Below are 22,270 nucleotides of genomic sequence, written 5' to 3' on the forward strand. Positions count from 1 at the left end.
CACCAGAGAAACTCTCCATTTTGCAAATTGTAAAATATACCAATATATCTTTATTTAATACATGATTAACTAAATGAAAATGATTTAGATAAAAATTAACTTCATCCAAAAAATAAAAAATAAATTTAATATATAACATTAAATTTGAAATATAGAATAATACTTTTTGAAACATAATTTTTTTTTTAAAGGGATACTCTTTATGAAACAAAAGGAATACTATCATTTTAAAAAGGTTTATCTATCGTGTCGAGTGATAAATTTTGAATCTTATACATCAACCATGACTGAAGGTCTTTTTTAAAACAAATATGATCGAAGGTATTTGCAAGATACATGTGAATAAAACTATTGATTGTTACTGACTTCTGCCTAACTTATTTACTTCTCGATATAAAACATCTTTGATCGGGCTACAAATATTTATCGACAATCTTAATCACCAACTGCTAATTTATACTTTTTTTTGTAAAATAATTTATGCTTTATTCATACAGATATTTTGTTATGCATTTAATAAGAAAACACTATTAAATATACGCGAGTCTTATGACTAACAAAACACGTAATTTTAGGCAATAAGTGCTCAGTCTTTAGATTATTTTAAGAAGTAAACATCGACATCTACTAGTTTTCTTTCACCAAATTCCAATCTACCCGAATTTAATAATAACAAGTTGTGAAACAAATAATACAAATAATAAAAAGAGCAAAATAATATATTTCAAGTTTACCTAACCTGGAAAAAAAATTAAGCTGATTATATGGTTAATTTTAAATAACACCTTCGTACAAAAAATAAATCAATTTTGAGGGAGATAAATAAGAATAATATCATAAATAGGCAAGCTTTAATTATCTTGGCAATAATTTGGTTTTTCAACTCGACCGTCCCCATCGATGACATGCCCACCTTACGCGAATTGATGAGGCGATTACTTTAATTTCTCCCAGTTGTCAACCGTATGGAAACAGTAGCATTAAAAATTAAATCCGAAAAAGACTAATAAAATTACTTTTATTATATCCAAACTCTACCTTTCATCTTCCCATAAAGGCATACACTATATATAATACTGACCTCTTCTCTTGTTCTTTCATAATCAAAATCTCCTGATCTCATTCTGTACTAATACATTTTATTTTAAAAGGTTTTCCGTTTGAAAAATAAAAGAACATGGTTTTACCTTCTTCAACACCGTTTCCACCCACTGGAAAGAAGGCAAAAGCCTCGCCGGAATACAACTTTCCGGTTATTGATTTCACTACACACGACCGGTCAAAACTATCGGAGAAGATTGTTAAAGCATGCGAGGTTAATGGATTTTTTAAGGTGATAAACCATGGAGTTAGACCAGAGATAATCTCGAGATTTGAGCATGAAGGTGAAGAGTTCTTTAATAAACCAGAATCTGAGAAGCTACGAGCCGGTCCGGCGAGTCCATTCGGTTACGGATGCAAGAACATCGGGTTCAATGGAGATTTGGGTGAGCTTGAATATCTTCTTCTCCACGCAAACTCGACGTCTGTCGCTGATAAATCTGAAACTATCTCACATGATGATCCCTTCAAGTTCAGGTGCGTATTACAAATCTTGTTTGTTCTTTGTATTTATTGGTTGATTCTTCAAACTACATTAAATTATAAAGCTACAAAGTTTTTTCTTTGAATATTTATTGGTGACTGAACCTATACCGTACGTATTGAAAGATTAGCATATATGAATTCATGTGTAGTCGCATAAAGATGCCCGAGTAAACTAACAACTATGAAGCTGCCAGTCTTCGTTGCGTCTACAAAATTATTTTTTTTGATATTCTATCTGTTCCTATTTGTGTGTATCAAAGTTGACCGAACTGAAAATTGATACTATGGATTACGTGACAATGTGACTATTGACTTGTGAGCTACCTAAAAAGAGAGAGAAAGAGATGCAATGTCGGCTATTGGATATAATGACCATAAGACACGGCTTTCAATTATTATCAGTCTTTGCTCCTTTATTGTCATTATAGTTGCCCATATTATATAGTTTATATTTAAATTAATACAATTAAATAGTCATACCAACCCAATGCCGGTTCACCTGATAATTTGTTGTAATCATTACTCTACAACAGTTGGATTAGTTCTCGGTTCATAGTATATTGGTATGTGATTACAATTAGGATAACAGCCATTTTTTCATAAATCAAGCTAATTAAATTATCAAAAATGCGAAAGTGCTTTTGCAACCCTGACTGTGACATGGTTGGTGAATTAAAATATTTTTCTAATTTTTTATCTCTAATTTGGTGGCATTGTCCACCTTTTTAATATATACTTAATTCAATTTTTTGGTTGGAGTCACTTTTAAATATCATTCATGGATTTCTTGTTAGTACTCACGTTACATTATATTAAATAATGTATAAGAATTTTTTTTTTTTGTCAATTTTAAAAGAAATATATTTTTAATTATATATATTAATAGAATGCATTTTATTGGTTGAAGTATGTTTGACAGATAACAAAAAAATGTTAAATAGAAAATAAAAATAGAGTAAATATTACTATTAGTTAGTCTTTCTGAACACGTCACAATAATTGAATAGACTTGGTCAATGAATGGAAGATTGTGCATGAACACAAAAACACTTTGAGACGTCAAAGAATCAAGATTCGAAACGTCAATGAATCGAATATTTGACTTGTTATTTATTTCTCTTGGTCAATTTAAAGAAATGGCAAGTTGTAAAAGGAAAAGAATCGTGGGTCCTCGTTTTCGAACATTCCTCTGCATAATCTCATGAGCGTGTTAGCTGACTGCCACGTCTTTTTTTCCTTTTGTAGTTCGGCCACGAATGATTACATACGCGCCGTTAAAGGTCTAGCATGTGAGATAATTGAGCTGACGGCGGAGAATTTGTGGGGCCAGAGATCTAGCGAGGTGAGCGAGCTTATCAGAGACGTCCGTAGCGACTCAATCCTGCGGCTGAATCTATATCCACCTGCACCGTACGCGCTAAGAGGCGTTAGCCAAATAGGTTTCGGCGAGCATTCTGACCCTCAGATCTTGACGGTGTTGAGATCCAACGACGTAGATGGACTTGAGATTTGTTCACACGACGGTTTGTGGGTACCAGTCCCATCTGACCCTACATGCTTCTACGTATTGGTCGGTGACTGCCTTCAGGTAAATCCATTTAATCAAACACTAATTAGATTCTTTAAGTAATTAATTTTGGTCAAATCGTCTTTCAGTAGTAAAACAAGATTAATATATGTCGCATGCAACTGTTTCCTAAACTAAAATCATAAACCAAAATCCTACACTTAAATTAACTTATCTTTTGTTAATAATAGGCATTGACAAATGGGAGGTTCACTAGCGTGAGGCACAGGGTATTGGCGAACACAGCAGGGAAACCTCGAATGTCGGCGATGTATTTTGCGGCACCGCCATTAGATGCAAAGATATCACCGTTACCTGAAATGGTATCGGCAGCAAATCCACGACGATATAATTCATTCATATGGGGTGACTATAAAAAAGCAACCTACTCCCTCCGTTTAGGTGTCCCTCGTCTCGAGTTCTTCAAAACTTCATAAGTATTAATACCGGATAACTTTTATATATTTTTTTGTCAGAAATTATATTAGTAAATGATTGTTGGTTTGTTATACAAAAGTAGACACCATGTGTACGTACATAGTTCTACACCAAAAAGGAAAATTAATACTGAGATTTTTGGTCGTTTAATTTACAACTGATAAATCAATATGCAATTGTTTTTTTCTTTTGTCCGGTGGTAGTAATTAAGTCTATATATAACCAAAGAGGCAAAGATGGTGGACTGGTGGTAACACCCTTTCCCTTAAGCCCCATATTCAAACCTTTACCGCTAAAGAAGTTGACAATAGTTATAGATATATAAAAACTGAACACAAGGACTAATACCCGTCATCTGACTTATCTCCATAATAAGCGACTAATAGCATCTCCTTCATAATTTACTGCAAAATAGAATGAGAAGTAATAGGTTTTTTGTTTGTTCATCACTCCATTTCCTATTCCATTTTGCAGTAAATTATAGAGTGGGTTTGAAGATGCTCTAACACTTAACTCATAGAATCTATAACAAATATCAGTGGGTTGTACCGTTGTACCGTGTACGTGTCTATCATGAAAAATAATAGTCGCTGGCTAGCTGCTATAGGATTTAGGGTACCTCACTGCCATTGTTTTCGGCACGGTGGGGCTGACTTACCTGGCTGTATTTTTTTTTTTTTTGTTCACTGGGCGCTCTCTGGAATCCCAAAGGAGTCGAACCCGTGTGCCTTGGGATCCAGTTCACTCTAGTGTTTTACCACTAGGCTATTCTGTCCCGGACTGGCTGTATATATTGTCAGAATGATGCTAGAGATCTTCAAAAATATTTGTAAAATTCAGTGACAGCATTAACAACACTCACTAAATCAGTAAATCACTAAATTGTAATATTTTGGGCCTTTATTAGGCTATATCCATCCCATAACATGGACATACAATTAAATCCAACTGAAGACATGGGAACAGCCCCAATTTTTAAAGCACCGACTCTCTCTTTACCAGACGAACAAGTCGTCGACTGACTTGTGACTTTTGTTATTTTTTTGTTTTTAATTTGCTTTCAGTCCATATGACGTGTTTGATTAATCTATTATACCCCTATCACAAGAAAACGATTATATTCTATTTACCCTACCATTATTCTAACTACCCCTCTGTAAATCTCTTCCCATTTTGTCTTTTTCCGTTATTTAACTTTTTAATAATTAGTAATTAGAGAGGGGTAATAATGACTAATGAGAATAATGATAGGGGTATAATAGATTAATCTCCAAAGAAAATCAATTTTGTGAGAGGGGCAAATTTTTTTTTTGAGAAGGCAGTAGGGCATTTAAGAATAAAGTCCAGTTTGAACCATTCCTCAGTGACAAAAAAAAAAGAACCACTCCTCGTCGCCGACGACACAAGAACGCCGTTCGTTTAGATTAGTGTCGTGTTTCACTGTCTCGATCGATTGAGAATCATTCCTCGTCGGCCATGTCGTGGTCGAAGGCATGCAGAGGGACTCACATTTACACAACATTCATCGAACATCGCTGCCTACAAGGTAAACGAATCACCCCTGAGATGCAGATAAACCGTTTATTAAAATTCCTCAGAGAAAGTTCCCATCAAGGTAATTACATTCTGATCTTAACAAGCATTAAGCCACTGATGCGACTTCCTATGTAGGACTATGCCTCTTGCTCAATACTCTCGTTATTATTACACCCATGGAGCTTGTAAAGGCAATCAGCATAGTCTCAGAAGCAAGATTGGGCTTTGGGGAAGCCCATCTTCGTTTTTATATTTGAATTCCCATTCATCGATGATACTTGGTGGTGCTCATCGCCAGTATTATACTCAGTCAATAACAGAAACCAAATCAAAGAAAATGCTTTATTACCTCACCGCCGTTGTCTTTGGCATGGTGGGGCTAACTTACGCGGCTGTGCCATTGTATAGAACGTTCTGCCAAGCTACTGGTTATGGAGGTACTGTTCAACGCAAAGAGGTATATTTAATTATTTATATAACTACCTTTGTTTCAATTTTTTTGGTATTCTCTTTTTTTTTTTATTAAACCCTTAAGACTAGTACAGACTGTTGAGGAGAAGATTGCTAGGCATTCAGAAGGTGTTTATTCCTCTCTCTCTCTTAACACCATTCATGATCTGTGTTTATGGTCAACTTAGTTGCTTACTATTCTTCTGTCTCTAAAAATAGGGAGATTGTGGTTCAGTTCAATGCTGATGTTGCAGATGGGATGCAGTGGAAATTCACTCCAACTCAAAGAGAGGTTTAGACTTTTTAAGTCAAGCAGAGTGTTGTCTGACTTTGTTATTGTATGTGCTTTTAACTGATATGTCTTATTTAGGTGAGAGTAAAGCCAGGAGAAAGCGTGCTCGCCTTTTACACTGCTGAAAACAAAAGTTCAGCTCCAATAACTGGAGTCTCCACATATAATGTCATTCCCATGAAGGTTATATAGATTAGCCTCGGTGAATGACTATCAAGTATCAACTTCCCTTTTTCATTGATTCTCATACTTTTATTGGTTTTTTCAGGCAGGAGTTTATTTCAACAAGATACAATGTTTTTGCTATGAGGAGCAGCGACTTCTTCCAGGAGAACAGATTGACGTGCCGGTGACTACCCTTTTCTTCTTGGCTCTGTTTGATATTCCTTGAGCAAAATCAAGAGCCCAGTAAGACCTTTTTTTTTCCTTTGTCTGGCAGGTGTTCTTCTACATTGATCCTGAGTTTGAGACTGACCCAAGAATGGACGGAATCAACAACCTGATATTGTCTTACACTTTCTTCAAAGTGTCCGAGGAAAATACTACAGCAACTAACAGCTCTGTTCCAGTTCAAGAAACCAGTTAAAGTGTCTATTTATTTAAGAGCAACTAATGTTATGACACACTCTTATGAAAGAAGGAGAGTCTCCCTTAGTATTAATAAAAGGAATTGCAGTAGTGTTGGTAAACTGAATTTGCTTGAATCTCGTAGCTTTGTTTGTTTCTGTTGAGTTTAATAAAATGTATAATTGTTATTCAATTTGTATGTTAGTTTTGTGCTTTAGCTACGTTTAATCAAACATGGAATTTTATTGAATACTGCTTGAATCAAATAAACTATACAACGATGGTAAAAGAGAAGTAAAGAAGCTAAAACGAAACAAGAGAAAGAGACAACAATAGCTCCAAGCTGGTTAATGTTGGGGTTTAAAAGCCTTTAACCAGTTGTTGAGGCGCTCCATAGCTGAGAAGTCCACCTTCTTGGGAAATTTAGGATAGGTAACAGCTTTCTGTTGTGGTCCCACCATCAACCGAAGCTTAAGCCCAGCCTCACAAGAACCCGAGTTTGAGGTTATGAAATAATGAACTCCCAGTTCTGTAAGCCTAACAAGATCGCGTCCTGTCTTGTGCACGGCCACAGGAGACGTTGGGTCGCAGGTCATGAACTCTAGATCACCGCTGATCTCATAAACGTCGTTGACTTCATTGGCATACTCGAAGATCAGACTATCTCCAACATGAAATTGTTTCTCCTCACTCCACTTGTTGTAGAAGTCACTATCATAAACTTTCCATCCTTCTGAGTCTCCGACCTTGTACGTCTCTCCGACGGGAAGGATCTTGCTGGGTGTTGGAGGTGGAGGAACCGGACTTGGGGGGTCTTGGACGACGAGAATTTCGAGCTTCTGTCCCAATACGCATTGTTCTTGGTTTGAGGTGATGAAGTAGTGAAAACCTGGTTCCGTGAGAGTCACGATATCGTGTCCTGTGTTGTAGACGGCTCTAGGAGAAGAAAGGTCGCAAAACTCGTATTCCAAACCGCCAGAGACTTGAGTCACGTCGTTGATGTTGTGATCGTATTCGAAGACAAGTGAATCTCCCACGTGGAACTCCTTATAGTCTCTCTCGGCCCAAGCATAGTAGACATCGTCTTTAGCAGTCCATCCCTCGGAGTCTCCAACTTTGTAGATCTTGGCTGAGCAGTAACCCGAGAGAACCGTGAAGCTCATCATCATCGCAAACACTAAGCTGAGGATTCTCGTTCTTGTCGCCATTATAAAACGAACAAGAAAAATCACGAAGAATGATTGAAGAGAAACTTAAACTTGCTGAATGAGAAAGCGTTGATGAATGTGTTATATGTGAATGAAACAAAATAGAATACATTAACCCTTCTTATATAAGGGTTTTACTGATCCTATTTTTTTCCTATTTTAATGATCTAAACCGCCTTTAAAAAATACACATCTAATCCGGAAAAAGGAAATAATCACGTTTTAAAATCTCTAATCCTTTTCTGATCAGGTTCGTGTAAGATTCTAGGTTATCTAATTTCATAAAAAAAATCTTATTCTTGGTTCACAAGAAGCGAGATCAAGTTTGTTACTGATCTCAGAAGCAGACATGGCACCAGGAACCAAATGGATGTTGCTATAAACAAGAACAGCCGCGTTGTCTGGTGCGTTCCCCTGTATCTAAAATCAAGCATTGGCATTAATTATATACAACTAGCTAAAGATGTTTGTGTTACCTCATCCATCACCATGTAAATGAAACTCTTGGCATCTTCGATTCGCTCTCTGTAGATGCTATCAACAACGAAAACAAACCCTGATGCTTGTTGAAAGTAATTTTTCCATAACGAAATATTCTGCATTAATGTAATTCTTTGTTTAATAACAAAGTCATAATGATATGTATTTATATGTTTTTTTTTCAAAACTTCCAATATCATATCCTAAAAGTATTGATCCTCTTTTTTTTGTAATTCATATAGCAAAACAATATGATGTAAGAAGGACCCTGGTTTCAGAAAGGGTGTCTCCGGTTTTGAGTTGGTGCAGTATGGATGATGTTCCCGAATAGTTGAGGCCGAAAAACACTATTCTCGGTTCGGTTTCTTGGAATAAACCGGAAAATGGCTTTCCAAATGTTGTCCCCATCTGCTTGACTCAGCAATGCAAGAAAATTGACTTCGTCTGGACTTGGAAATCACAAGTTAGAGACGAACCTGAGATTCTAGAGAGAGAGAGAGAGAACCAACCTCTTCTTGAGTTTCAAAGTCAAATAGTTTGAAGCTTAAGCATTATGAGTTGCGTGTTAGAGTCTGTTTCATGATCTGAGGAAATCACAATGAAAGGTCACGAGTTGATTTTCATGCAATCACTCTCAAGATTCTTGTCTATTTTAATTTATTTATATGTAATTAAAGATGCTCAGAAACAAAGAACGTGCATTCAGTAGACAATAGTTTATAATGTTTGAAGAATTAGACCAATGTTTTTAGCTTATTTTACATTTAAGGATTTGATTATATTTTGATCGGTCACACGTTTGAAATATTCATTAGTCAAAATCCCAAATCCTAAGTGAAAGTGAATATTTCAAAAAAAATTAAATTTATTACAATGCAAGATTAAGATCCAAACCCTTTTCTTCTTCTTCTTCCTCCTTTGCTTCTTCTTCCTCCTCTTCTTTCACCTTTACATCCCCTTCCTTGTGATCTGATACAGCCATCAATGGCTTCACATCCGTACCACACTGAGAGAAATCTTCCGGCTGAAACGCCGGAACCACAGCACCGGATGCCTCTCCGACGTTAGTTTTCTTCCTCACGTCTCCTGAATTTTCAGCCAAATCTTCTCTTCTTCGTTTCCGTGCTTCTTGATAACTTTTGATGAGCTTAAAGAACGTATCAATCCTCTTCTCTTCTTCATCTTCGTCTTCTCTTTCTCTCTCACCGATCCTGCTCGTCTCCTTGGTCTCCACATTTTGGTCCTTCTCGTTCTTCATGGTTTTTAAGACACTGTAGGGGTTATCGTGTAAATTAAAAAGTTTGGGATACATTTACAAAAAGTGACAACTAGTCTTGGAGAGAGCGAGTTAAATGGCAAAAAGGTCTGATGATATTCTTTTAAAGGAAGAAAATGATTTCATGACCAAGCGACCAAGGGCATAATAGTCAAAGAACGCGGAGATACCGACGTTGCCATTGCGTCGAATGATGCTTTTGGACAGATAAAACGACATGAAGCAGCTTATACGAGATTACGTTTGCGTACGTCATTGTGATGACGTAATCTTAAAACATTCTATTTGGGAAAATAATTCACAAAGACTCATCAGCAACAGCCTTGACTTGATGCGTTTACTTTACTCGTGGTTGGTCGCGAGAGAAAGAGATCCAGTGAACTGATCGTACATAACTTTCTTTTTATGAACCGTTAGATTAACTTTCCTGGGAACTATTTATGAATCTAATGATAATGAGAGTGAGTCTTATTAAAAGAAAACAATGTCCGAATGATGAGATTTTATAAAGATATGTCGAATCAAAATTGTACATGTTGTCGGCCACTTGTTTTGTAATAAACGAGTAATTGATTCATATAAAGAAACAAGATAAAAGAAACACGATAACAAATCGTTCTGTTCTTTAATAATGAACCCTAATTATATCATCTCTGTTTTTTTTCCACAATTAATTGTTGTTTTTGGGTCTAATAAACGTGATTAAAAATGTTTGAACTATTCTTGGCACGAAGAAAGAAACAACGCAACAACTATTTTCCGTACGTTTAAATTCTTAAATTGAAGGGGTCAAGGTTTGATGAGTGCGTGCATGTATGTATGAAAAAGACTAAAAGTATTGAACTTTTCTTCTTTCTCGATCACACATTATCAAAGACCAGATCCGAGGAAATTCATGACCCAATGGGTTCAATTAGGATTGTTGTCAAAGAATATGGACTAATAGACTAATGGGCCTAAAGGTATGAATAATTTCTCAAATCTTATTGTTGCAGGTAGGGTTTTGGCAGACACCAAATTCCTTAAACTTTCTGGAATATATCAACAAATGTTTTAGCAAAGAGCATTGCTCGTTCTAAATTCGATTTTATCTATTATATTATAATAACCTTTTGGCACACGATCCGCAAAGTTTCACTCTCATAACCTCAAGTCTCAACATGTGAGAAAGTTAATCTATAAATTGACTGCGCGAAGTAAAGTAAATCATACTTTTGTCTGACCCTTGAGGTTATACGAATACGACTACTCTTTCCCGCTTGAATCCACAAACCCATAAGAATAATAACCTTTTTCAAATGAAACTACAAGAATGAGTGTTTTAAACCTTTAAATCAGTAAAGCTGTTAAGGTCAAGGCATCCTTTATTCGTTCTTTCTCACTCCTTTTCACTTTCTGGATCCTGAATTCACCTTTATGTAAATATTCCCTTTCCTGTTCGTATTACATATATGATATATACCATGTTGGTAAAATGTAAATGGCTGCATGCAAAAGCTGAATAAGTTTGAACTTTTACGCATGGAGCTAGTTAATATGATTTAACTGACACATTAGTTAAGTTTTCAACGAGTATTAAGGCAAAAGTATATCGTTTAGTTTTTAGGAAAAATATATTATTACTCTTGATTAGATGATTAAATAATTTTGACAAAAATTTATATCAAAAATCACTTGAAACAAACCATTAGAGGCATAAATAGCAATGGGTTTGTTGAAGTTAATTTAATTTGATCCGGATAATGTATAAATTGAATGGCAATGCAACCATGCAAGAGCTGCGCGTCATATAGTTATTCTATTATAAAATGGCTCAGTTATAAATAATAATAGTAATAATAATACGAAATTGTGATGTAATTGAACATTTGTTTGTTAAATAACGCCTATGATCAGTAGCTCATTCACCTTCAAAATATAAAAACGATGATAATTTATTTGAGAATGAACTCGCACGCAGTCGCAATGACAAAAAATGTTACCACTAAATTCTTATTTTGTTGATTCAATAGCATTAGACTAATATAATAGAGAGTGCGCGAAACACAAGTAGTTTAGGAGCATTCATTGACAACTTAAGTAGACATATAAATGATACGCTTCGTCTAACTAGAATTGGGAATTGCCTAATCAATGAGAGGGACGATGTGAGTGTGGTGGGCATAGAGTCATAGATAGAGGAGACAATGCAGAAAAGCGAAAGAAGCAGAATCTTTATAATTTATGAGCTAACCAATAAAACAAGGGTACGCTATAATGTCCACTCACTTGTTTCATTTAACTTTTTTCTAACTTGATTGGTCATTTTTAGGAAACTTCTGATGATTAATAACTCTTATATATTTTTTTTTATTTTTTTGAATATAATATAACTCTTATAAATGTCTCTAATATATTACATAAAAATGTGTCTACTATATATACGCTCAAGTAGTTCTGATTTGTAACATATCGATGCAAATGCAAAGTGATGGGTCGACAAAACATGTGTGGTCACACACATATATGACCATGTTTTAGATCTCATTTGAATATCTGAAAATATGAAGTATTCGTGGACTATAGTTTCATTTAAAAATTAATTTGGTCATTGTATATGTTTGAAATACCTCCAAATTAATATCAAAAGCGCGAGATACCTTCAAATTAACAATAAAGGAAAAAGTAATGCGTCAATAAAGGAAAAAGTAATGCGTCCATATATATATTATGAGTTCTTTTACGTACCTTGTAAAATATGAGTTCAGGTTACTGGAATAGGTATATTACATTTACAGATTTTCTGATTTATTACTGATTACTGAACCGAGTATATAGTTATATATTGAGTGCTAGATACGTTAAACTGGGATTACGTGGTCACACCGAAAAAGGGGAGAATCGGAGGTGGGTATGTCTAACATTCCAATTGCGACCCACCAAACTTCTCCATTTGTTGATAAACTATATAATATTGTAATATATATATCTTTATTTATATTAGTATTTACAGAAAACGAGAACCAGAACTTAGAATCTTCGGGTAATTACTTCAGCTTATGAATAATAATATTCAGTTGATAAAAAAAAAAAAATCTTCGGGTGGCCTTGTAAGCTTTTTCAGTTTTCCTTAACCTCAAAAAGAAAGTAAAATATTTCTTTTGTTGTATAATTGCATATAATATACATATACCTATATATAAAAGACACATACGCGTGACAGATTTCCATAATTAGAATTTACATCTTTATGCCCAAGTTACAAAGAACATGCATATTTCTAGGTTAAAATGATATGGTTTTTATTTACTGTACTGGAGATTATAAAAATTACAGGGGCTAATTATTACGTTAGCTACATTTGATGTAAGTCTTGAATCACCAGCGCTAGCAATCTAAAGTTGTCTCGTAAAATTTTCAGATCGGATTATAAATACTAATATATATATATATATATATATATATATCACCAGCTCTAGCAATTAATAGGTTCTATGGCTATGCATGCATTACATTTATATTTATGTATAAATGAAGACATATGTGCTCTAGTGGCTGGCGTGCCTAGGTGAACCATGTAAACTCTAAACAAGTTGATCATAAGATATCAACTTTCAAAGTCTTAACACACACAAGTTCAAATAAATGCACAAAAAACATCAGAAGTCCAAAATTAAAAAGGAACGCGACACGGAATAATTAATCGTCGTACGACAAAATTCGTTGGAAAAGAGGGGGAAAAAGAAAGTTGTATGGTTTAAAAAGGAAATTGCCTGGTTAAAAAATGAAAATTTGACGGGATGAGGTAGTCCGCTTGGCGATGGATTTTGGGGGAGCAATTGTCATGTTCACGGGTTCGACGCTAGGCGGTGGCGAACTGTCCATCCTGTCACCCACACGGATATGAGCCCATGCTTTCGGGCCCATTTGAATACCCGAAAAGAGAGTCTATCCGTGGGCTGCATCCCCTTGGGGATTAGTCTGGGCCCTAAGGAAATTTGGAGGTTATCATATTAATTCACGAATATTTGCAGATTATCATATTCGTTATCATTTTTGTTATAAAATAGAGGATTTAAAAAATATAACAATATATTTTCCACGTTTGTTTACAAACACTCAATTCATCTTTATTCGGTTAATGATGATTCAACCGGTCAATTTTTTGGGGGAGTGAGATTTAAATTTATTCAATAAAAAATCGGTTCAATATCATTTCAACAAATGTTATATATAACTCGAGTTTTGCCTGTAATGACCTAACGGATCGCATATTTCATTGATATTAAAATCTTTTACATAGTCAAAAGGTTTACATCTCTATAAGAAATACATCGATAGCTTCAAAATAATACTAGATAACGTAAATATATGACATGGATCAAATACAAAACATTTAAATTAAAACCATATGATTTCCTTATCATCATTATCTATGTTTTTGGTTAATGATTTAATTAGATACATTTCCTTGACTACGAAAGGTACACGTCGAGAGACAAATGAACATATAGGATTTAATATAATATCTAAACATTAATTCAGTTATATATTATTAGTTCGACCTACCAAGAGACCAAGACAACATCAAAAAGTTGGAATATTCTTTTTACTTTCTACTAAGATAATCCACTAGTTTATATATCATAATTAAGTGCACCAAGCATTTAGCTTAGATGATACTATATCAGATTAAGACCTACTTTCAACAACAACAAAAGAAGATAGAGACATATTAGATATATTGTTTGCAAAAAAAAAAAAAAAGACATATTAGATATAAGACAAAACAAAAATGTTGCATTCTACGACCGTTTTAATTGCGTATGACTTTTTTTTTTTGTCACATAATTGCGTATGACTTCTATTTAACAATAGGACACCTTTCCTTTGTTATTTAAAAAAAAATTTTATTATGAGATGGTAAAATTTTAACCTACATATTGAGTTATTATTAAATTAAACAAGTAACAATATTATCTCAAATTAAAATAATGAACTATTTTCTAAGGAAGCTGTTAGACTTTTTTTTTTTTACAATTGGATGTTGCAGCTTAATGTGAACAATGAACATGCCACTTGTACTGGTACATGACGGCACTATACTACTAGTCTACTATACGGTACAATAAATAGTAATGTGAGTATAAGAAAAGTTGTATCCATAGTGACATATAACATACTGAAGCTAAAACACAATCTTAATTATATTAATCACTCCATCATCAGTAAAACAAACACTACATAAATCATCATATGAAACTTAAACACGACTTTTAAATAGTTGGGAGGCAAATAAAACATACCACTCCTTAATGAAGAATCAATAATATGACTCTCCTCAAACTTATATACATTTCTCTCTAAATTCTCGTTAAAAGTTTAGAATATTGTCTAACTCAATTATTGATCCGAAGATGCAAATCACGGTGAACCACACTTGTCAACAAGAGCACCTTGCAACGCCGTGGGAGGATCCGACATGAGACACCAAACCGGAGGAATCGAAAGCTCTTCCGCAAGTCCATAAGCATTCCAACAAAACGGATCCCGAACGATGTCGCCCTTTGCAGGAAGCAACTCGATGCCCGAAAGAGTTAGATTTGTGCATGGAATTGCATCGCTGCATCCAAAATGCATTGGAGGACTTCGAATATCGTAAGTTCCTTTGATGCCTTGGTATGCAATATCAGATACAAAAACCGCAGATGTTTTATTAGAACAATCTTTGGTCATGCAATAGTATTGGTCAATGATTATTGGGTTACGGACTGACTCCACGTGGATGTTGTTAAATGTCACACCTGAGACCGAACCAGAACCACCTTGCCACGTTTTGATCCGAACTCCGTTGTCGGAATATTTTATGATGGAGTTTCTTACAGTTATGTTTGATACGCATGCGTGTGAGTTGTGGTTGCCCAAACTTCCAATACTGAAAATTTAGTATACAATGAAGTTAATAACAGTTTTTGATTGGGATCTGTTAATAACAAATGTTTTTGATTAATTAACAAAAAAATAAATTAAGAGAGATATATAAACCTAATTCCATGGCCACCGGGTCCACAAGTGAGATTCCGAATATCAACATCGTAGGATCCCGAACCAATCGATACACAATCATCTCCTGAAAAATGGAAGCATGACTTTAATTTTTTTTTTTTTGAAAAATAAGCATGACTTTAATTATTCAGACAAGAATCATCTCTAAAAAGTTCTGTTGAAATCCATATTTTCTGCTAGTTTTTAAATTAATCTATATTTTCTCCTTATTTTTTAAGTGATGTTTTTTGTCAAGTTTAATTATAAACATATTAGTATATTACACAATCTACTGACCCTTTAATCACAAAATAAATTATATTTTTAGAGGGCTCCCGTTTTTTTGAACTTTATAGCGGTTGTTTAATGAATTTATAACTTTTTGTGTATACCGTTGGAGATGACGGAGTTGTAGATGGTAACGGAGTTAGAATTTTCAATGTGGATGCCGTCAGTGTTGGGACTTAACGGTGGAGCAGTGATGTGAAGGGACTCGACGTGAACTCCTTGACATCCGTCGAATCTGAAATTAAACTGCGGGCTGTTTTTTATCATTAGACCTTCCACCGTTAGATTCGAGCTCATAAAGAACCTCAAAGCCTGCATGCAAATAAGTCGTAAGCTAACTTACAAGACGTCAAAAAAAGAAAGATAAAAGCTAACTTACAATGGGGCTGTCGCAGGGACCAGCAAAAATTGCAGATTTGTTGACGGACTGTAGGAAATTTAAAAATAACTCGTTACTTCTCTATTGAAGAGTTTTACATTCATTTGAAAATAAGGTAATAAATCAAACTAACTCGGTGATATTTGCTAGAATTTCTTAAGTATTTTCTCTAGCTCGTAGCATTGGTTAAAACAGTCTGAATGAATAGTATAATATTTTTAAAAGTTTAGTTAATTACCCGGTGAGGTTTGCAGGGAAGATCCCACCATTTTTGTCCCCGGCCGTCAATAACTCCGGCACCTTTCAGAGCCATTCCGTTGACTCTATAGAAGACAAGCCACTGTCTTTTACTTATATTACTTGGCCACGATTCTGGTCCATCTGGTGTTATAATGGTCCCGTCCACCTATTATATAAAAATGGTTATAACAAAAACAAAATCTCAATTTACCCAATTAATTAGCTAGATAGTATATCGAAGACGTTTAATATTTTATTAAGAAGAGAAATAATACTTGTAATATTTGGTAAGAGTGGCAAGGACCGGTAAAGATAGTAGAGTGAATCATGAATGTGTAGCCGTAAGGAACAAACAAAACTGAAACGGTGTCGTTCTGGTTACTACACGAAGAGTCCCACGCAGTTTTGAATGCTTCCGTGTCGTCTGTGACACCATCTCCGACCGCACCAAACTTTCTCACGTTGTAGAATCCATTGTTATCTTCTTCAGGCTCGTCTGAAGGTGACGGTGGCAGCGAAGGTGACGGTGAGTCATTGGGGCCTGGAGGAGGAGTAGGAGGCTGAGAGATTGAGGAAGATGGTGGCTCTGGTTTTGAGGAGTGATGGTTATGGCTATTGTGTTTGTGTTTCTCTTTGTGGTGATGGTATCGAGATTCAGTTAAAGAGGTTAACGTGAGAATTAGTGCAATGAAGCAGAGGATATTGTTGCGAGTATAAGAACAAACAAACATTTTTGTTGGACAGAACATGATTTTCTTTTTGGTGATTTTGAGGTGAGTGTTGAGATAAAGTATGTAAAGGAGAGAGTCGCACTCACTAAGTTTAGAATGCTTCTTGGAAATGTTTTTTTGAGAAATTGCTTCTTGGAAATGTTAATGCAGCAAAAGCAGACAAGGCTGGTTCCTTTATATATACTGCAAGGTCGTGGGCTTATAGGAAGTGGAAACCGACTCCGTAATGTTGTTATTATCCCTTTTTCATACTATTAATTTAAACAAGTGGAGTGTAGAGAAAGTTAACTTGCGGGGTTCTTGTTTGGTTTCTATTCATTTTTCTTCTTCTTTTATTGTCTTTTTGATTTTTGTTTGTTTGTAGAAAAATAGACTCACCAAACTGATGACGTTATCAGCTAGCATGAGACTCGGGCAGTATAATTCTATATTCTCCTTTCGAGTTTTTGAATATATTTTTTTGTAATTGATATATATTTTTGTTTCATTTTTCCTTTTAAAAAATCTTTCTCTTCTATATTCGGTTTAATTATCTTTTTGTTTTGTTTCTTTCATATGTAAAATTATCTAACAAAATTAACATTTGGATCTTATGTCTAATTTTTCTTTTTAATCGGTTCATGTTTGATCAGACACTTTTATTTTATTGAATTTCCTCATGTGTACGTAATTATTATTTATCATTATAACATATACATATATATATTATATTTGAGAATTTACCTTGGACAAATCGTTGGTCACATAATATTTGGGAACGAATATCATGGATACGGCATGCATGAAGGTATCCACATATATAATTTCTAACTCAAAATTTATCATCCTCATCATATGTATATGATTGGCTTGTACATCAAATACTCTATTAATTTAATTTGGAATTAAATTTTAAAAATAATCTCGATTGTTTCAAATAATAGTGCGTACGCATAAGCTCATCTGTGTGGTACAGCTTAAGACATGCAAGGTGGATATGGGCATATGTTCATCATGGCAAATTGAATCAGGGTAACAATATTAGTCATGATTCAGTATATTAATTAAGTTCATGCATAAATATCTTTTTTTAGAACGAAAACTCTTTTGGTTTTAAGCAGAAAAAAATATTAGCCAGCCGGTATATGTTGAAATGACGAATATACACATAAACAGTCCATTAATAAACCTCTTCATAGTGTAAGAAAAAAAATCCTCTTCGTAGTTATGAGTCGTAAATCTCTTCGTAGTTATGAGCTGGTCGAAACGTTATCACAGTACATCTGTACATGTGTTGTTAAAGTTCACGTCCAAACGGTTTAATCTTGGAACATAGCAATGTAAAGACAGTGTTCACAAGGTCCATGAACTTGGTTAACCTTGTAAGTATCAGTCTATAGTATTATTGTTTAATGCAGATATAATTAACGTATATTTACTACTACTAGTTAATGTCAATAGTTCGTTATTTGTAATACACTATCATTTTTAGCTTCGAGGTTTGTGCTAATGTCGCCGTCACTACACCCTTGAATCCAAACATGATTATCATACTAGGATTAGTATTATTAATAAACTCTAATTAGCCTCTTAATGCGTAATGATAAAAACAGTTTCGTCGTAGCTTTTGTCTTTATGTAATTAAGTACTTATATACTCCTAAAGTTTCTTTAAAATGCACATCTTTAAAATGGAGGGTTTACAATATTTTTCCTTCCCTTTTTATTTTAGTTTAACCACGCTTTGAAAAACTTTTCTGAAGGATATGTATATAACATATTTGGGACAGTTTATTCAATACGCGACGAAACATTTAACATGTAAAAAGAAGTATTCTCCACTAAAGATAATTGAGAAGAAAAAATGAAATACAAGTTCTTACGATAACTTTTTTTAGATATATAGCTCGATTATTTTTCTCAGAGAAAATAAGAGGATTTCCACGAGTGGGTTATATCTAACGTCTTTCGGCTTCTTCGTGACCCAATTCATTTTAATGATTTAATATCAGTAGAGAAGGTGAGGAACAAATGATTTTTTAAAATGAATAATTTTGTTGCCCAAAAAAAAAAGAATAATTTATTGCTTATAAAAATAGAATATAAATTTGTATAACCGACCAACCATTATTGACTGTATACCCAGTAAACACTATTGTATGATCGTATTCGAGAATTTCACCGCCCCTCTTTGCACTTTTCGGTGGAACTCAATTATGTCTGGTCTCCTCTCCCATCTTCTTCCCTTCTCTCTCTTTTCTCAAAAACAAATTTATAATAATTTTTTTTTGACCTGAAAAAAAAAATATATTATAAATTTATAATATTTTAGGAACACATACTTGTACTTACCCTGTATCTAATGGATTGTAAAATTTATAAATTTCAAACCTACATACTGCATAGAGTTTTCGGTTTCTTACAATACTTATTTTTTTCATTTACCAATTTCCACATCACTTATTTTGTTTAATAAAGATAGTTATTATTATTAGTGAAACAGTTATTAATTAACTGATTATTTATATTCGTTTTGGACTACCCTTTATTATTAACAAGTTTTTTGGTTTTGTGATATGTAAATAATATATTCCCAAACACATCACTAATACGAATGGTGATCAGGGAACGGCGAGGAATATTGCATTCCCTAATGTTTTTAAAACAAATTACTATTTACAAGGAATAATAATTCCTTCACGTTCCCTTTCATTCTTTTTTTTTGTAGAAAATTAAAGAATAAAATTATTATTTGTTAAATTTGATAAAAAATAACCATTCTTTTTCATTCCTGCTATTTTATTCCCGTACATTTTTTTTAGGGCAAATCTCCAAAATAGCATCTTTCTAAGTTTATATCACAAAAATAGCACTCAAAAACTAAAATGACCAAAATAGCATCTTTCTAAGTTTATCCTTTGAAAATTTTAATTTTTTTATATTTCAAAATTTGAAATCTTATCCCCAAAACCTCATTTCTCAACTCTAAACCCTAAACCCTAAACTCTAAACCCTAAACCCTAAACCATAAACCCTAAACCCTAAACTCTAAACCCTAAACCCTAAAATCTAAACCCTAAAATCTAAACCCTAAACCCTAAACTCTAAACCCTAAACCCTAAATCCTAAACCCCACCCTTTAACTCTAAACCCTAAGTTTGTGACTTTTGATAAAACATTAAGTGCTATTTTTGTGACTTTTGACCTTGAGTGCTAGTTTGGGAACAAAAACTTGATTTAGTGCTATTTTTGTTTTTTTCTTTTTTTTTATTCGTTCTTCTTGTTTTCCAAAGGGCACCAGTCAGACTTCTATCCACCTTTTCTACTTGGTTAATATTATTACAATTGAGTTTTGCAACTAGTCCTTGCAAATATTCGGTTTTTAATCGAAAGAAATTGTTTCACCTGTTTGAGCAATATGTGGCCAGCCACTTGTAAACCTACATCTTGTCGTTTTACTGAAATCTCGTTTGAATATGTATCAAGATATATGCCAATTTACTAGTGGACAATATCACGAAGTATTCCTTTTCTCTAAACCTTACTTAAGAACTTGTAAGAAAATTGAAAAACGTTAAAAGTAAAATCTTGGATAAGTAATGGCTTTGGATTAAAAATTAACAGCGATTTTAGGTCGATTTAACCAAACTATTCATGATTATATAGACAAAAAATTCTGGAAACATAATGTTTTTAAGATAAAATATCAATTAATTTTCCTGATGGTATGATGTTATTCATAACTTAAAAAGCTTATTCTCTTTTTTTTTATTAACCAACTATTTAATTAAAATTTATCTGCCAACCTCATATACCTAATTTTAATTACATATATACCTAATTTTATCGTCTTAGTAAATTTAATTTAGCCACTCTATAATATCATATAAGAGCATAATGGATTTAATTATTTGTTCAACAAGATCATTATGAAATTATACGTGCATCTTGTGACCTCATCCTCCACACAGAAATGGCGGCTACGTTACGATATAATAAAGCCAATGGATTTTTTTTCTTTGATATCTAAAGCTAATGAATTTGCTAAAATAATTGCGTAGGTTAAGTACGGATACTTTATAAAGATGTGATTAAGCATATAATTAAATTTGGTGTGTATATATTATATTATATTACAATGTGTATATATATATATATACATACTATTATTTGAGAAGGTAATTTGATTCTTTGTCATTTTATCCATGATTTTAATGAATTTTCTTATTTATCGTTTTTCATGATTTTAGAATAAGTCATTAGTTTAATTAATATTATTATTTAAATTTAATTCTAATATATATATATAGTATTACTTTAAATATTTAATATAAAATTATCATGATATTTAGGATATATAATTAATAAATAAATATTAACAATATCTACTGATACTATCGTAATTATGTTTATATTATATTTAGTTTATGATTTTAGTGACTAATATTATAGCAAGTTTTTTCTTTCTTGTTATAAATAGTGATCCAAATACAAATTATTCTAAAATTTATATATAAGTGTACTATTATATTTTAATTATTTGGTTTTTTCGGTTTATTCGGTTAATATACTGAACCATATCCATATACTGCGGTTTCTTAAAATAACATCCGTTCGGTTGATCACCTTAGATTGTTGTAATTTTGTTGATGTTTTGTGGGTTGTGATTGTTTATAATTCTTTCAATGCCACTGGAATTGTTTTCGGTCTAAATACAATTAAAATAATTTAAGTTTTAAATTTCTTAATTTCATTATTACTATAGAAAAGATTTTGATTCAAAATCTACATTCTAAAAATAAAACTATAAAATAAAAGAATATAATTTAATACTTTGATTACCAATATGAATATTAAAGTTTATAATATTAATTAATTTTTAATCTAATTTAGTAATTTATTTATAAAAATAAAAATACGATTTAAAAATTGTTAAGTATAATGTATATATTAGTCTGTATCAAATGTAAAAACAATTAGCAGAACATGTCTGTGAGTGCGGAAAAAATGTTAGAAGACAGAACAATTTATCAAGTTAAATTAGTTAGCCATATATTTTGTTTGTACTCTTAATTTATTATATTTATAAAATTTAAATAAATGAAAATTCTATAATATAAAAATGCATGTAGAAATAAGCAAAACTAAAATCTTTTTTACTGATCTTATGAATTATATGTAAATATAACTACTTTTTAGTTAATAACATCAAAACTTGTTAGACTTTAT

General features: G+C 33.1%; 6 protein-coding genes across 6 annotated transcripts; 3 read left to right on the top strand and 3 right to left on the bottom strand.

Moving 5' to 3' along the window:
- Nucleotides 1–1,093: 1,093 nt before the first annotated feature.
- On the top strand, nt 1,094–3,742 carry LOC106401876 (gibberellin 2-beta-dioxygenase 6-like). The gene is made up of 3 exons (XM_013842486.3): nt 1,094–1,578; nt 2,833–3,175; nt 3,346–3,742. The coding sequence occupies exons 1-3, from the start codon at nt 1,178–1,180 to the stop codon at nt 3,589–3,591; spliced, it is 990 nt and encodes a 329-aa protein (XP_013697940.2). The 5' UTR covers nt 1,094–1,177; the 3' UTR covers nt 3,592–3,742.
- Nucleotides 3,743–5,267: 1,525 nt separating this feature from the next.
- LOC111198438 (cytochrome c oxidase assembly protein COX11, mitochondrial-like) lies at nt 5,268–5,876 on the top strand. The gene is made up of 2 exons (XM_048756625.1): nt 5,268–5,565; nt 5,767–5,876. The coding sequence occupies exons 1-2, from the start codon at nt 5,268–5,270 to the stop codon at nt 5,874–5,876; spliced, it is 408 nt and encodes a 135-aa protein (XP_048612582.1).
- On the top strand, nt 5,698–6,456 carry LOC106400191 (cytochrome c oxidase assembly protein COX11, mitochondrial). Its single transcript, XM_048757660.1, has 3 exons — nt 5,698–6,053; nt 6,139–6,219; nt 6,310–6,456. Exons 1-3 carry the CDS (start codon nt 6,048–6,050, stop codon nt 6,454–6,456), a joined length of 234 nt encoding a protein of 77 aa, XP_048613617.1. The 5' UTR covers nt 5,698–6,047.
- A 204-nt stretch (nt 6,457–6,660) lies between these two features.
- On the bottom strand, nt 6,661–8,702 carry LOC106400313 (blue copper protein-like). The gene has a single exon (XM_013840685.3). It carries the CDS (start codon nt 7,643–7,645, stop codon nt 6,785–6,787), a length of 861 nt encoding a protein of 286 aa, XP_013696139.2. The 5' UTR covers nt 7,646–8,702; the 3' UTR covers nt 6,661–6,784.
- Nucleotides 8,703–8,826: 124 nt separating this feature from the next.
- LOC106370082 (protein NIM1-INTERACTING 1) lies at nt 8,827–9,437 on the bottom strand. Its single transcript, XM_013810151.3, has one exon. It carries the CDS (start codon nt 9,435–9,437, stop codon nt 8,994–8,996), a length of 444 nt encoding a protein of 147 aa, XP_013665605.2. The 3' UTR covers nt 8,827–8,993.
- A 5,126-nt stretch (nt 9,438–14,563) lies between these two features.
- Nucleotides 14,564–17,216, bottom strand: LOC106397906 (polygalacturonase At1g48100). Its single transcript, XM_013838539.3, has 6 exons — nt 16,608–17,216; nt 16,331–16,498; nt 16,093–16,140; nt 15,818–16,025; nt 15,426–15,510; nt 14,564–15,315 (listed from the first exon to the last, which is right to left on the bottom strand). The coding sequence occupies exons 1-6, from the start codon at nt 17,079–17,081 to the stop codon at nt 14,805–14,807; spliced, it is 1,494 nt and encodes a 497-aa protein (XP_013693993.2). The 5' UTR covers nt 17,082–17,216; the 3' UTR covers nt 14,564–14,804.
- Nucleotides 17,217–22,270: the final 5,054 nt, after the last annotated feature.

This window comes from Brassica napus, chromosome C5 (genome assembly GCF_020379485.1).
Source record: "Brassica napus cultivar Da-Ae chromosome C5, Da-Ae, whole genome shotgun sequence".
NCBI lineage: Eukaryota > Viridiplantae > Streptophyta > Magnoliopsida > Brassicales > Brassicaceae > Brassica > Brassica napus.